Consider the following 14,880-nt stretch of genomic DNA (forward strand, 5'->3'; position numbering starts at 1 on the left):
GGATATTAGAGTCCATTTGTAAACAACTGAAAATGTTTGGTACCATTTGACGCCCTCTTCCATTATGTGCAGTGGTACTCTCAAGGCTTTGTTAACAGGTTTTATCATGACAAATACATATTTGGGGGAAAATATGCTACATTCATGACCGTATTTTGACAACATTTAACAGAAAAGAACAAAACTATTGATAGTAAGTAAGTTAGTAAAGTTAGGGTTTTAAAAAAAAAAGTTTTTGTCACTGACTGCTTGCATCATTATCTCTCACCGGACCCTTCATCTCTCATTTCCAACAGAGCATGAAATCAGAACAAATGAAAGTGCCTACAAAATTAAAACCACAACACATTTTTAATGCTGCATGAACATATACACCTCAAAAACATCTGTGTCCTTGTAGATGGCTGCCTCTCATCCTTCATTTTCAGCGCCTGCACACACAAATCACCACGGAAAGATCATTTGATGGCTCAGAGATAGATTTTCTCCTTACCCATTTGTTTCAAATGAACATGTCTTCAATAGTAAAACGTTGAAATCTATCATACACGAAATGGCTGCAATGACATGCTGATGCTAACTGGCTTGCCATAAGACACCAGTGAATCATAGCTCAGGGGGAACCATCCATCATTTCTTTCCGTCATGAAGTCTGAATATTAAGGAAAGATAGGGCAGGAATGATTTGCAGTTTAAAACATTTCATAAATATGGGAACATGTTGACAATTTTAGGAGCACTGTTGACCGTCTTTGACAGTATGATTAGATCATTAATCTACATTCTCATTGTATTTGTTCGGATTGAAGGAGCACAACTCAAAACAGGTATTAAATGATGAGTCACTGAATAAACACATTGAAGATGAACTGAAAGTGAGAAGAGGAATCTGTAATGTAGTTTTATTAGGAGCAGCTTATGTTTATCACATAGCCTTATGTATGTCATCCACTGGACCGCCTTCTGCAATGTTACCTGATATTTGCCTTGTTATGTTGTTTTCCTGCTGTACGTAAATTTTGCAGAGTGCCACTTGTAAGATTTTAAAAATCATAGAGTAAAACAATACTTTTGAGTGAATGTGGTCTCTTTTTATTTGATGCACGTTTTTTTTTATTCTATTCTGCTGTGTTTAATGGATCTGCACCAAACTACAGCTGTAGTGTTGTAGTGGGTCTGTAGACGACAGTGGCAATGTTGCCGTTTATACCCGCCACCATAAGGGGGAGCTCCAGGTAAACGACTCACTGCCGCAGCCGCACACGAACCGCCGAAGATGGAAAAACACAGATTCATTCATGAATGAATTGATTTCTAATAAAATATGTAAGTTTAGGTTGGGGTCCTCATTGGTCTCAGACGACAAGAGGTGCACACACAGTGAGCAGGTATCTACACACAGCGTGTCTGTCTGTCTCTCTCTCACACACACACGTCTGTGTGAATAACACACACATATATGTGTGTGTATACATGTGTGTGTGTTATTCACACAGCAAATCTGCTGGGCGACAGGGAAATGGCTCCGGCCGTAACAACAGGGTGGCACTTGCGCGAGATCAAAGGGGCGCGATGTGCATCAAAGGGGCTCACGAGCTCACGAGCTCACGAGCTCACCTTACCAGCTCTGACATTCACCGAGCTGGAGATAAAAGCTCCACTTCAAAAGATACACAGCAATTCAAACGTGCGAAGAGCTATCATGTCTGTATGTCTGTCAGGTTCGGGCATCCGACACACACACAGACACACACACACACACACACACATACACTGACACCCTGACAGAACATTATCTTACCTTAATCAGACCTAACCTGGAGGGTTCTATTCATATCTGTTTAATTCATTTTTGTTTGGTTGTATCTATGTGTCTGATTTGTTGATTGTTGTTATAAGAACAAGATGAATCCCTTTGATCACTATATCTGTGTGTATATGTATGTATATACTATGAATGTTTATGAAGAGATGGAGATCATACATCCAGGAAACGAACCAGACATGTGTATTAATAAGAAGAAAAATATAATATTATCGATACTACTAAGAATAATCATATAAAAAGTAATATCCCCTCATAACACACTCTCTCTCCGTCTCTCTCTCTCACACACACACACACACACCTATAAAAATACGCGACCAGCAGATGACGTCCAAGAGCCAAGATAAGTTTCTATAGTAACGCCTGTTGGTCTCCATCATCCAATGTACACCTGAGCGCACTGACTCGATTCTCGCTCTCTCTCTCTCTGTCACACACACACACACACACACACACACACACACACACACACACACACACACACACACACACACACACACACACACACACACACACACACACACACACATTAACAACCAGACATCAGAAGATAATTCATTTTAAGAGAATCCCACCGAAATAAAAGCGGATCACTGCACGTTAATTTCGACATTTGCTTGGTGAAACATTCGCCATGGCTCACCAGCTTCCCGTCAAATACACACTTGTGAGTGTCAGGGGAGGATTTGGCATTTGACGCGCTGGAGGAACCAGGTCAGAGATCAGGACACATCAGAGCTTCCTTTAATCTCAAAGTGCCAGTCAACCCTGAAAGGCTCCACCGCGGAAGTCTATTAATTCGGTAAACTTTTCACACCCCTTAATGGTCTGCCCTGCATTTCCTACACACCGATGTCCGCCCCTGGTGTAACCAAGCACACAGTGGAGGATAATTGCCCCTCTTGCAATCGGGGATCAAATGAATTGGTTAATCGACACAAGTCACTTCAATCATCAACGTCTTCACACAATCAAAGAACTGTTAGGCTGCTTGAATGTCAAAGAAACTGGAATAACCAACAGTTTTCATCGGAAGGAAGAGATGCTGGCTATCAATCAGGATTTATTTTGTTTCAACAGCCTGGAAGTCATACTAGTCCTGCTGACAGCAGTTTGGAAAAAATACATCTATCGTGTAAGTATCCAACGTGTGTGTTTAGCTTTGAACCTTTGATTAGGAATAACTTCAACATCTCAAAAGTCCGAGTGGAGGAATAAGAGAAGGGATAAAGTGACTGTAACTAACCAGCAGCTCTTAAAAGCCCTGGCTCTGCTTTGTTGCCAGTGTGGCGCACACAGAGATGCGCATTCACGGTGACTTTGCGGGTCATTATCATTACACAAACATTGTGAACCGCGGTCCTGTGCAGGGCGAATAGATGGCCATTTCCGTACAGTGGGGCTCTCTTTGAAATTCCACCCTCCGCCTTTGTTGTGCACAGCGAGGGGCGGGAAGACAAACAGGTCCACATGTATAAAGCCATCATCCCGGGACCGAGCGACACACACTCCCAAACATCGTGCCCAAACTCCTGTGGAAACTCCGGGATTCAGGATTCTAGGCCGCTTTTGGACTTAGTCACTCAAGATATTTTCCTTGCAAATAAGGATTTTTCTCCTTCACGTTTGCAACAGCAGAACTGAGGCGGAGAATCATGCAGCTCCCGTCAGCGCATTGCTTCGTGGCTGTGTGTCTCACGCTGTTTGGATACACTGGGGACGTTTACGCGGGGACAGTTCTGATGAACTCCAACGCCATAAAGAATCTACCAGGTGGTTCCGGTGGTAAAGGCACAGAGACTGTCAGTCCCAGTCCACGAACACCGCCCTCGGGCAGCATGGGACACAAATTACCCGCAGACACCTTGCAGGTAATTGACACTAATGTGCGTAAAAGTCTGCGCGCCGCGGCCAAAGCTGCTGTTGGGAAGTTTCATGCGTGATATATGAGTATTCGAATGACACGCAGATTTTGTTCTTACAGCAGCCAGGTGTTTGCGCAGATGATGAAGAATGCGCAGGTGATGAATTCTGCAACGACGCCCGAGGTGTTTGTCTGCCCTGCCGGAAGAGCCGGAAACGCTGCTCTCGAGATTCCATGTGCTGTGCAGGAAACCGCTGCAGCAACGGTACGAAGGAGCATCTCACCTGAGCACCCACTGACAGTCGTCTCCTAGAATCAACTCCTGTCCGTTGGTTTACATTTTAGCAGATAGTGGTGAGTTCAGACTCTTAACGCTTCTCTCCCCTCATCATTTCACCTTCCCAGGTGTCTGCCAGGCAAATGACATCGATGGCACAGATGGAACCATGATCACCGGCTGGAATTTACACAACAACTCTATGGAGCATCATGCCAAGAAGCCAGCGCAAGTCCACGAGCCCCACACTGTGAAAGGTGAGTTACATGTTCTGCATTGGTATTTGGCTCAAGAATCAAGTGTTCAGCTCATCTCTCCAACTTATTGCCTTCTCTCCTTTCCCACAATTTCCAGGCCAGGAAGGGGATAATTGCCTGAGATCTTCTGACTGCTCTGAGGGTCTGTGCTGTGCCAGACATTTCTGGTCTCGTATCTGTAAGCCGGTGCTGACCGAGGGCCAGGTGTGCACGCGCCACCGCAGGAAAGGCACCCATGGCTTGGAGCTGTTCCAGCGCTGTGACTGTGGTGATGGTCTGGCCTGCAGACCGGAGAAAGGGGAGAGAGACCACAGTGTCAGCAGGACTGCCGCCCGGAACCTACACACCTGTCAGAGACGCTGACAAACACATGGACACACACACACACACACACACACACACCCTGCAAACCAGTAAAAAAAACAGTCACAGACACTGACACTTTTCAGCCTTACACCAGAGATGCTGACACACACATTAACACCCAAGACATTCTTTCCTGCCAAAGTTGCTGACACAAACCCAGCACTGGGAAAGATAGACACGCTTCCTGGGGAAAGTGATACACCCTGAGGGATGCTACAGCGCAAGATGGACTGATCCAATTCCCCATCAACACATAAGGAGTCTGAAGTTGGGGAAGTGACATTTCAGAGGTCGATTCATGTCGTTGGTAATGGCAGAGCTGTTTTGTTTCTCTTTTTATGGAACTTCAAGCCTCAGTTATTGCAGTAAATTACTGTATTGTAAATATTATCCTGGGGGTGGCACTTAATTGAATTCTGTCAACTCTAGTATTATAAGACATGGGGCTGCATGCATTGTAAATGTGTTATATATATTGTTTTATAGGAAAGTGTTATATATAGAACATGTGAATATATTTGTTTTATTAAACGCTACTCTAATAACCTCACTTTCACTCTCACCTTCATTTCTGACAGTTGTGAAAGATGCTGATTGACTACAACTGTGTTGCAAGAAAGATCTTGGAAATTTTCATTCAGTTGTGCAAATGATCAGTTCAAGGCTGTGGGAGGAAAATGTTCTGGCTTTGCAACTCTTTTCTGGAAAACAACGAGGTCTATGAACCATCACCAGTGCTGTTAAACTATTTCTCACGAATCTGCAGTCAAGGCCGAGTGAATGGTTGAAATATTTGGCTGGAGATGTTTCTCATACTCATTATCTGCAATTGCTGGAATATGTGCAGGCACACTTTAGTGGATAAAAAAATACTTACAACAAACATACAACTTTAAATGAGTCATTACTGGAGCCCTGACATGCCACATCTCACAGCGGGAGCAGATGATGGACCATCAAGACTATATCATTAGACGAACATTAAAAACAAGACAGGATGCTGCCATATCAAATGATAATTGCCAAGAGGTAATAACAAAGTGTCCATGTGAGCGTTTGCCACCTAACCCTTTGGTGTTGCTGGCTACTTTCTAATTATAACATCCTTGCCTTCATGTGCAGAGGTGCAGATAGCTAGCAATCCAGGCTAAAGCCTCTAATTACTTCATCTTACTCAATCTACACAAGGATTCATGAAATGAGGTGTACCACTGCACTTTTTGTGATGCAACGATAAAAAAAGAAAACAAACAAACAGCCTAGCCTCTCCACAGCACACCCCCATTTCCTGGCTGTTGTGAAATAGCTGTGCTCGAACGTGCGGGCTATGAATCCACAGAAATACACCTTGATGCCTGTAATTAGACCTGTTTAGATTAGAAGATGGTGAGGAAATGACTGCATTTTCTGCACAATGCTCATGTCAGATGAAAAGGAGCAGAACACTCTTGATATCCGACCAACCCAGAAAACTTTTTCATCTGTTTACACCCACAGACATGAACTGGACGTCTTTGCACTTGTAATTGCTCATTAACTTACAGACCACAGAAATGTATTTCTTGCGTTTCATATTTTGTGTATTGTTTTATATTTGCAGATTATGGGACTTTTGCTTGTAACAGTTCTTTTAATGCAGTAGTTGCTCTTTTACAAAAAAGTCAGGCAGACACACAGAGACACGTTCCATTTAAACAATTTAGTGCCCATTCTTCTGAGTTATTAAGAGTAATTGGAGCATTGTCAGTGGTACAATATACCATGCAGCCTCAGCCAAGTCATGTTTGTGGGGGTCCTGGAATCTGAGTGTGTGTTTTTGTATGTGTGTGTGTGTGTGTGTGTAAGAGAGAGGGGGAAGGAGGGTGAGAGAGAGGGCCTGTCATCATTACACCAACCTCAAACTAGCACAGGCCACAGGCATGTGTCCAAGCCAAAGAAGACTGGAGTACGTGTATGTGTGACACAACGAGGGTACATTTAGTGGAAGAAGCAACAGTAACAACAGCATGTGGCACGCGCTCGCACGCACACATGCACATGTCACTACATGCCAACTCACTGTTACTGCACATATAACATACCCTCATGTCCACACACCCTTCCATGGGTGCATTTCAGGATCAGTGAGGTTTATGTCAGCACACTCACCCACACGAGTGTGTTGTCGCATTTAGTGTTGTCGTACCACAAAATTTTTTTTTTTATTTTAACTCTATTTTAACTTTTCATGCTTCTGTACTGCTGGAGACATGTAATGTTTAATGCATGAATACACTTTTATCACTTGAAAAGTCTGTCAGCTTTCATTCAGGATTCAGATTGACTTTATTTGCACAACACCCTTCGACGGTAGTTGGATTGATGCTCATCAGGTGATGCTCTTCTGAGTGATAACTTTAATAGGCATAAACAGCCAGAGTGCCTTTCGTTTATACTGCGTCTCAGAATCGTCTGTCACACTTCAGGGTGTGAAATACAATGAAGCTTTTTGCTTTGAGTACCTGCCGTATGGGGCACTGTTATTCTAACGCACTGCCAAACTCTTTTGACAGACGTCCCCGAGTTAGCAAACTCATGAGTGAAGCATCAGTGATGAAAGGATAAAGAACAAGGCAGTGTACTCAGGGGCAATGTGTGTTATTTTGTCAGATGAAAGAGACGGAATACTTCTGGAATGAGCATTCGGATCAAACCCCGGCTCTTATGTAAACAACAAATCACAGGGAGGTGTCAAACTTCTGGGCGCTGGCACTGCGTCCTCACTTTACAGAGAAGAGGCACAATACTCACTATTCATCTTTGTGCAATGACAATGTGCCTGATGAAGCAATGTGGGGAAATCTCCCAGTGCCGTTGAGAAATAATAATTACACAAGGATAACTCATTGAGCACAATGTGTTTGTGTTCGTGAATGCTGGTGGAGAACAGGTTTGCTCAACACTCTGTGTGCTGTCAGCTTTTCACACCGCGACGTGATTCCGATCAGGTGGCCTTAGAGGTCATTAAGCATGGACCCTTTTATGTAGATATTCTGCAATTCTGCTATTATGAAGACATAATCTGACACAAAGTGGACACCATCATGCCCCAGTGTGTGATTTTTGACAGTATGCTGGTGTTCCTAGTGACGCATCTGCATCTACAACCACATTGTACTTCCTGTCGCCCTTCTCCCTGACATACACACCTTGATTTGGCTCTTGGCTACTTTGGCTAATTCAGAACCTGGTTTAATAGTAGAAGACAAATATCCGTGGTGCTACATTAACCAGTGGCACCATTTTCCTGCAGCACTTTCTGTGGCAGCAGGGTAATCCGAAGCTGATGACAATATCTTGAGTAAAAGCCCAGAAAATTTACAAAAATTAATTCCTACTTGTTTTTGCAGTGGCTTTTCAATTTTGCATTTCCAAAATTTCAAACGTTAGATGGATGGGATGACACTCAACGTAAGGAAATACTCAATGTCTTCTTCTGAACCATTGCCACCCAATGGGGGTGCTGGGTGTGGGTCTACCCATGAGACATCCTTGAGGCCCAGCCCATCCCTGAATGCCGTCCAAAGGACAGACCCTGATGCTGGGTTCACTTATTAGGGGAGGCCCATGGATGACTGGTTTGATCCATCCTGGTGTTCCTTCCATCTGCGGCTTACACCTCCTATGTGGTCTCTGGGCCCTCTCTGCTGATGTCATACCATGTCTAAGGCCCCGCTAACCACATAAAGGGAACTTGGTTGCTCTGACTTCAGCTGTAAAGGCTCGTAGTTTGTAAGCGTTTTAGGCCAAAACAGAAACAAGTGTCATATTATGTTGTGTAAGCTGCCTGTTACAGTAATCGTACATGAAACCTCAAGTAAAGAGATACCTGCTCACAATCCACTGTGTTTTAACTTGCTGTGTTTCTTTCTGAGCTCCGATTTATTTTTCACTTAGCGTCTGGTTTTCCCAGCGAAGCCAGAGGCTGTTGGACCTGTTTCTTTAGAGACGTGCCCACGTCGGCCTTTGTCCTCCACCACCTGCATCCTTCAGGTGGACTTGACCCGCCCAACCCCCCTTCGCTCCAATGTGCCAATCATCCCAGTGCTTTTACAGCTGTGACCAATTCAACACAAACAAACAATCTACCCATTGTTGATACAAATAATATCCCAATATGCAATGTCTGCTCCCTCTGCCAGACAAGCTGGGTGAACAGATGCACTAGGAGGGGGGTTAGAGTTACAGCTGGGGATAAAAATGCCTACTCTTCATTATGGTTGGTCGAGGAGCTTTTTCGGCTGGCAGCCTAGGGGCTAGGACAAGGGCCAGGGCCAGAGCTGGCTCAGCTGCTGGCTGCAATGTAAAGTCAGCCGCAACCGCATTCGGCAAAGCTGCTTCACACATATAATTTACTCATTATTCACAAAGATTTTGATGAAGTTTTAAAAATATGCTGGTGGAAAAACCAGAGTCGCTAAGAAAAACAAAAGTACTGGAACATGGCAAAGTTTAGAATTTACACTCAATTAGAACAGCTGATTGACTCATGTATGAGTGCATACAATTAGTGGGCCTTGTTGGTGACTGTTCCCTGTATGCGCACACCAGACAGACAACTGACTTCATGGCAGGCAGGAAATCAGTGTGTCTGAGCCCTGGGTTCAACTCCTAAAACATCTTCCACAGGAGATGAATCTGTCTCGCTGGAGCTTCTCCTGTGAGACAAGGACAAATCTCGGAGCTTCAGCAGGACCATCAACAGCCCCACGTTGAGTGCTGGCATACCTCCATGGGGGGAGCACTCTATCAGACACAGTAATGGCCCCAGCGGTTCAACCATTGTCCCGCTAACAGTCATCAGGTCTTAATCAGGCCCCTTTCGCCACTTGCCACCTCCTTTCATGCCCCCCCCCCACTCCTTCATCACCCAAAGTCTTTAATGTCTCTACTTGTTTTCCCTCCTTTCAAAAACACTTAAACCCCACAAAAGAAAATGGCTGATGCACAATCTCATTTGTGTAGAGACTTTGCAAAGGTGGAGTCTTTGGTAATAGAGTGAAAAGGAGGAGGACGGGGCTTTCATCTCTCTGGGGGGCAAATGGCCTCGATTGTCTTGCCCCTGGCTAAGCTGGGGACAGTGTGAGACGCAGGGGGTCATATCAAAGGTGGTTATCTTCAGAGGGTCTTCTCTGTGGCACATTAGTACACTGTCTAAATGTTGATTTGTTCACACCAACATCTGAGGAGCGCTAAATGAGCTGAAAAGTAGAAGGAAACACCCAGCGAATGCAAATTGGCAAGACGGTCAAGTTCACTTCTCTCTACGAACAGTCGCTGCTCCAAACGGCAGAATGTCCACAAATTAACCACCTCCTCAATTCCCTTGACTTCTTCTTGTATCATGCACGTACAGAACAAAACCATAATGAGCCAGCATGCTCATCATCTTTGCTGTGGGTGAGGAACCAATCGGGAGCACCCTATGGCCACAGCAAACGGTTGGAAGAGCTGTTGGGGGTCACTGGCTGAGAGTGTGTTCCTCCGTTGTGAGTGGGAAACATCAAATTACTGTCAGTCTCACAGCTGACATTTTCGGGTAAAAAGGTATACATCACACATACATGCACCCCAGTACCCGCTGTCAGCGGCGTTCACATCTTCACTTCTTCTGATCCTCATGTGAACAAGTTAACTGTAATCGGTGCATTCTTTCTCTAGTAATACAAAGGTGAAAGAATATATTTCCATATCTATTATTTCAAATCCATCTAGGCTTGTTGGAGTGAGTTCTCAGCAAGGAGAGAAGGAAAAATCAGACCGCCTGGCTGGTGTTGGAGTTTGCACATCTCAAACGTGGGATTGCAAATAAGCACGTCTATTTTTAGGGACTTTTTAAGACCAGTAGCACCCGTCTGGGTCATTACATATCATTAGAAACAACCCCAGAGGGACAAATTCTCCTGGCACTCAAACATAATGCTGGTCTGCTCGTCTAGTCTTTAAGAATATACTGCCATGAGCCTAAAACCTCCATCCATCCATCCTTGGAGATATTTTTAAATTTCTGCTTGAAATTTGTGTTGGCATGTCGATTGAGAAAACCCACTTCTCTGATTATCTTGCACATCCAACTCAGCACATTCCCAAGGGGCTTGGATCAGATTTAGAAGCCTCATGTTCCTGAATTGTACATCTCCAACCCTCCTTCATTAACCATGCTTGTTGTCTCTCAGGCTCTTTCCCTGTTGTCTGTCGTCCGAGTGGTAAATATTTGCTAGACGGAGATTGCTCTCTGAATTGGTGCTCTAACCTCTCCTTTGCATAATAGTTGTGTGAAGGCATCTATTGTCTCATTTAAACTGACCACATGGAGTATTTTGTTGATGTCGACAAGGGTTGGCTTCTCTACAACTCTAATTAGCATTCCTTCCAGATAAAACAATGATCACTCGAATAAGACTGAGCTAAGCTCGCAGGAAGTGATTTTAAGAGCTGATAGGAACCCCTGATTACCAAGCAACTAACTCCAGTCCTCCACGCACAATGTTTTAATTCAACACCCCCACCATCTCATTTCGTCCCATCACCAATCTTGTCTTAGGTTATCTTCAAAACTACCACTATTCCTTGCAGACACAGGCCTTATCATTTATTGATTATGTCTCTTTGATTAAAGGACATGCTTTCATTTCCACAAAAATGTGCTCCACTCTTTGTGTCCATATGGAAACATTTGCCAGACAGATGGGTTATTTTCCCCTCAAGACAAGGTCGCACTGGTCAGAGCAGGATTCACAGGGACTCCGTAAGTAATGGCCCTGCCGCTGATATCTAATCGTTGGCCCCTTTGAAGTCAGACGCACAGGTGATATGCATCAAATGACCAACATGTGAACAAAAATGATACTTTCAGGATAGAAATCGTGATCACATGAGCCGTTTCACATCTTATGTCTCTTGCAGGGCCGTCAAATGGCTGCAGAGCTAATATGTCTCTGTTGTTGCCCAGGCTGCCTGTATCTGGGTTTTTGGTTTAAATGTTGGGGTTTGCTCTCCCTGGGCTGTGCGGTTTGCAACAGCTTAATCACAAAGCCACAAGCATTTCAGTCATTTTGATAGGAGCCAAACTGGGAGGGCCTTTGTATTCAACACTGTGTTTTTTTTTGCCAGTCCTGCATATAGTAGCAGTTTTCTGCAGAGTCAGCTGCAGAGCAACAAAATTAACATATTTCTGTTGACAAATTGAAAAATGTGCAAATAAAATGAAACCGAACTCAAGGCAGTTGTAAAATGTTCTGGACTGTGAATATGATGAGCAGGAACCAAGGCCTGCTTGTGTGGGAACATTTCATGACATCTTGAATGTTACAAACATATATGTCAAGCTCACATCGACGTTGTCACTGGGCAGTTTCCTCCTTAAGAGAAAGATTCAGTGACAGCAGCTGGAGCATCTGGAGACAGTTTCCAGATCAGTTTCAGGGTTGGAAAGAGAAGAAAAGAGACCAAAGTTGGTCTTTAAGATAATTTAAATGTAGTATGAAGAAAAGCTCGAGAACTTCAGGCTTCTGTGCGCTATCAGAGCATTACTAACAGCCAGTGATACGCTGCTGAAGCGTCCTGACCACATGCGATATTTCCCAGCACACAGGTGTGTACAATCCCTTCCAAACAACCTTGTTTACAAAAGCGTCTATTAAAAACACATTCCAAGAAAAAGTTACAGGCAGCCAGGCAATTAACGCCTGCGTACCACGTCGAGGGCATCAGCTCAATGCTAATGGTTTGAGGCTGAGGACCAAGCCTGCTTTTTTTATTGAGCGATCTATTTGCGTCCAAATGTTGCCACAAGGGAGGTTTTGGCTTGCTGGAGACACAGAGGCTTTTTTGTTGTGCTGCACGTGTAATTTACAATCAAACTGATGGACTTAGCAAACTTGCCACTGCTGACTCCCGCAGCGCAATCACATAAACATTTTTACTCTGTCCACTTTGGATGTTGCGCAGCCATGGTGAGACATTACTATCGTCGCTGAGCTGCTTTAAGGACCTCACATTTTCCATGGAGATCATGAATACAGTCATCTTTTTATTTATGACATGTTACGCTGCAGTTTTATGACAGGTGCTATAAATTTTATGCTTATTATTATTCATTTATGTGTTGCCACAATCCACAGATCCAATTAAATTATGACATTTCTCGTCTGACTTTTTACATTGCTGGCGCTTAAAGCATTTCTCCGCTCCATCCGGCTTTTCCACCCCAAATCTTCTGCATCGCTGTTCTTCTCATCTCACTCTTTCTTCTTCCTTCCCCTTCACCCTTCCTCTGATCTGTCAAACACTTTGCATGGAGGCTCACCCCTGCTCCTCAGAGATCTGAGTACATCTTAAGGAATGTGTGTCCTTCCTGGCATTACAACGCTCTTTATCGACTCACAAGAGGAGTAGGAGGGGTGTGGGAGGCAGGGAGGAGGATGTTGAGATGTTAGGAATGGTTTAGGACTGGCGGGAGGGGTGGAGAAAAAAAAAGAGAGCTCTTTGTGGCTGCTTATCTGACAGGATATGAAGCAACTCAATGGCTTTGGCATTTGGCAAAATAGCTTCCTTCAACGGGCATTCACTTTAAGAGGCATCCCCTGACAGGACGCCAGATATGTCTGAGCAGCCGTTCGCCTGTGACTGGAGAGAGAGAAAGAGCCTGAGGGTGTTTTAGAAGTTCCGTATTTCCTTAATTGCCCTTGATAAGATACAGCGATTTGCCGGTAGTTGTGATGATTATCAACGGCAACAATTTAACAGATGTGCGCTCTTAAGGCTTTTAAAAACATCAGTCTTTGGAGACACTGGCTGCAGTCCATTTCTGACAAATGACCGAACTTTGGAGCGCTGCAAGGAGTTGACAAGCTAAATATTTGGTTGAGAAATCAAATTGAACCCGCCAGATGACTAAAACACACACCACAGTATTATTTTTGTTAATGGGATCTAAGGGGACTTCGTTTTCCTGATGTGGCGTGAGTAAAGCTGCTGTATTAAAGGGCTGTGATCTTCTCCTGCTGCGGAGACACAAAGTCATGGAAGCCTCATCTCGGTTATTAACCCTGGAAGTTAACTGCATGCTAATAAGAGAGGCTGCTTTTTTTATTTTTATTTAAATGCTGCCAATGTGACCTTTTGCAATGTACCCAGTGCACAGTGGTCCTCAGTTGGAAACTTAGGTCCAAATTCTCCCATCTAATCCTTTGACCTGCAGTGTAAATGAATACAAACAGAAAAATTTCACAAGAGCTCTCTTTGTGTGTGTGTGTGTTAGCTGGATTACCAAAAGCTACACCACCTAGTTCCACCAAACACATTTGTGTTTGGACAAATATTTTAAATGACAACAAGAGGGGGTTAAATGATGACTTCAGACATCTTCACTCAGTCTGATCATTTTTACTTTTTTATGTCATCAGAAATACAACAACTGCTGCTTTCATTTGCAAACATTTAGAGATAAATCACATCGAAGCTGCACACACCCACTCTCAGTACAATAGGCCTTCTGCTTTCAACACAACAGGTCCTTTGTCTCAAAACAAATGAAAACTAATGAGGTTTGGAATTACAAACCAAAGTTGCCAAAGGTAATTTTTTTTATACTTGTTTTTTTTTTTTTTGTTGTTGTTTCTCACCAATCACATGGAGATTCACACAATGAATGTTTATTGATCCTCCAACTTGATCTGGGTTTTTATTTTTACCTGATTGGCTGACTGGAATCCCATTGCTGTTGTGTATCCTAACATTAAATATACAGCGCTGAAAACATTTTTTTTTTTCACATGGCAAAAAACAGTCACATTTCCTTGCTTTGACGTGAGACTTTGAATCTGATGGTCATAATGTAATATTGCTCAAAGCCAAAAATCGAGGGTGGTCTTCCCGGAGTTAACAGCTCACCCTGCTTTGTGTCCCACTGACTCTGAAAGAACCGATTTTTCTCAGGCTGTTGAACGTTCACTGAATGGTTTAATTGCAAGCAGACGCAACAAATGAATATTGGGATCATGCTGCGTAAAATATAGCTCCATCTGGATTTGATAAGCACATAAATGAATGCCATCTGATGCTGATTTTACACTTTACACTTCAAACAATTACATTAATTCCAGAGCACCGACTATACTGGGGAGAATAAAAGAAATAATGACAGTGTAGAAACACTGTAAATATGCAGATTTATGTACTTCCTTGTTCTGGTTGTAGCCCATGTAATCATGATATGTTTGTCGAGTGTCCAAATTGAATGAACATA

The 14,880-nt window shown here is 43.6% G+C and overlaps 1 protein-coding gene across 1 annotated transcript; it reads left to right on the plus strand.

Annotated features, from left to right (window-relative positions):
- The first annotated feature begins 3,483 nt into the window (after window positions 1–3,483).
- On the plus strand, window positions 3,484–4,589 carry LOC144739567 (dickkopf-related protein 1-like). Its single transcript, XM_078622502.1, has 4 exons — window positions 3,484–3,699; window positions 3,813–3,957; window positions 4,098–4,226; window positions 4,324–4,589. Exons 1-4 carry the CDS (start codon window positions 3,484–3,486, stop codon window positions 4,587–4,589), a joined length of 756 nt encoding a protein of 251 aa, XP_078478628.1.
- The last annotated feature ends 10,291 nt before the right edge of the window (window positions 4,590–14,880 follow it).

This window comes from Lampetra planeri, unplaced genomic scaffold, assembly GCF_965212315.1.
Source record: "Lampetra planeri unplaced genomic scaffold, kcLamPlan1.2.h2 scaffold_1574, whole genome shotgun sequence".
In the NCBI taxonomy this organism is placed as follows: Eukaryota; Metazoa; Chordata; class Hyperoartia; order Petromyzontiformes; family Petromyzontidae; genus Lampetra; species Lampetra planeri.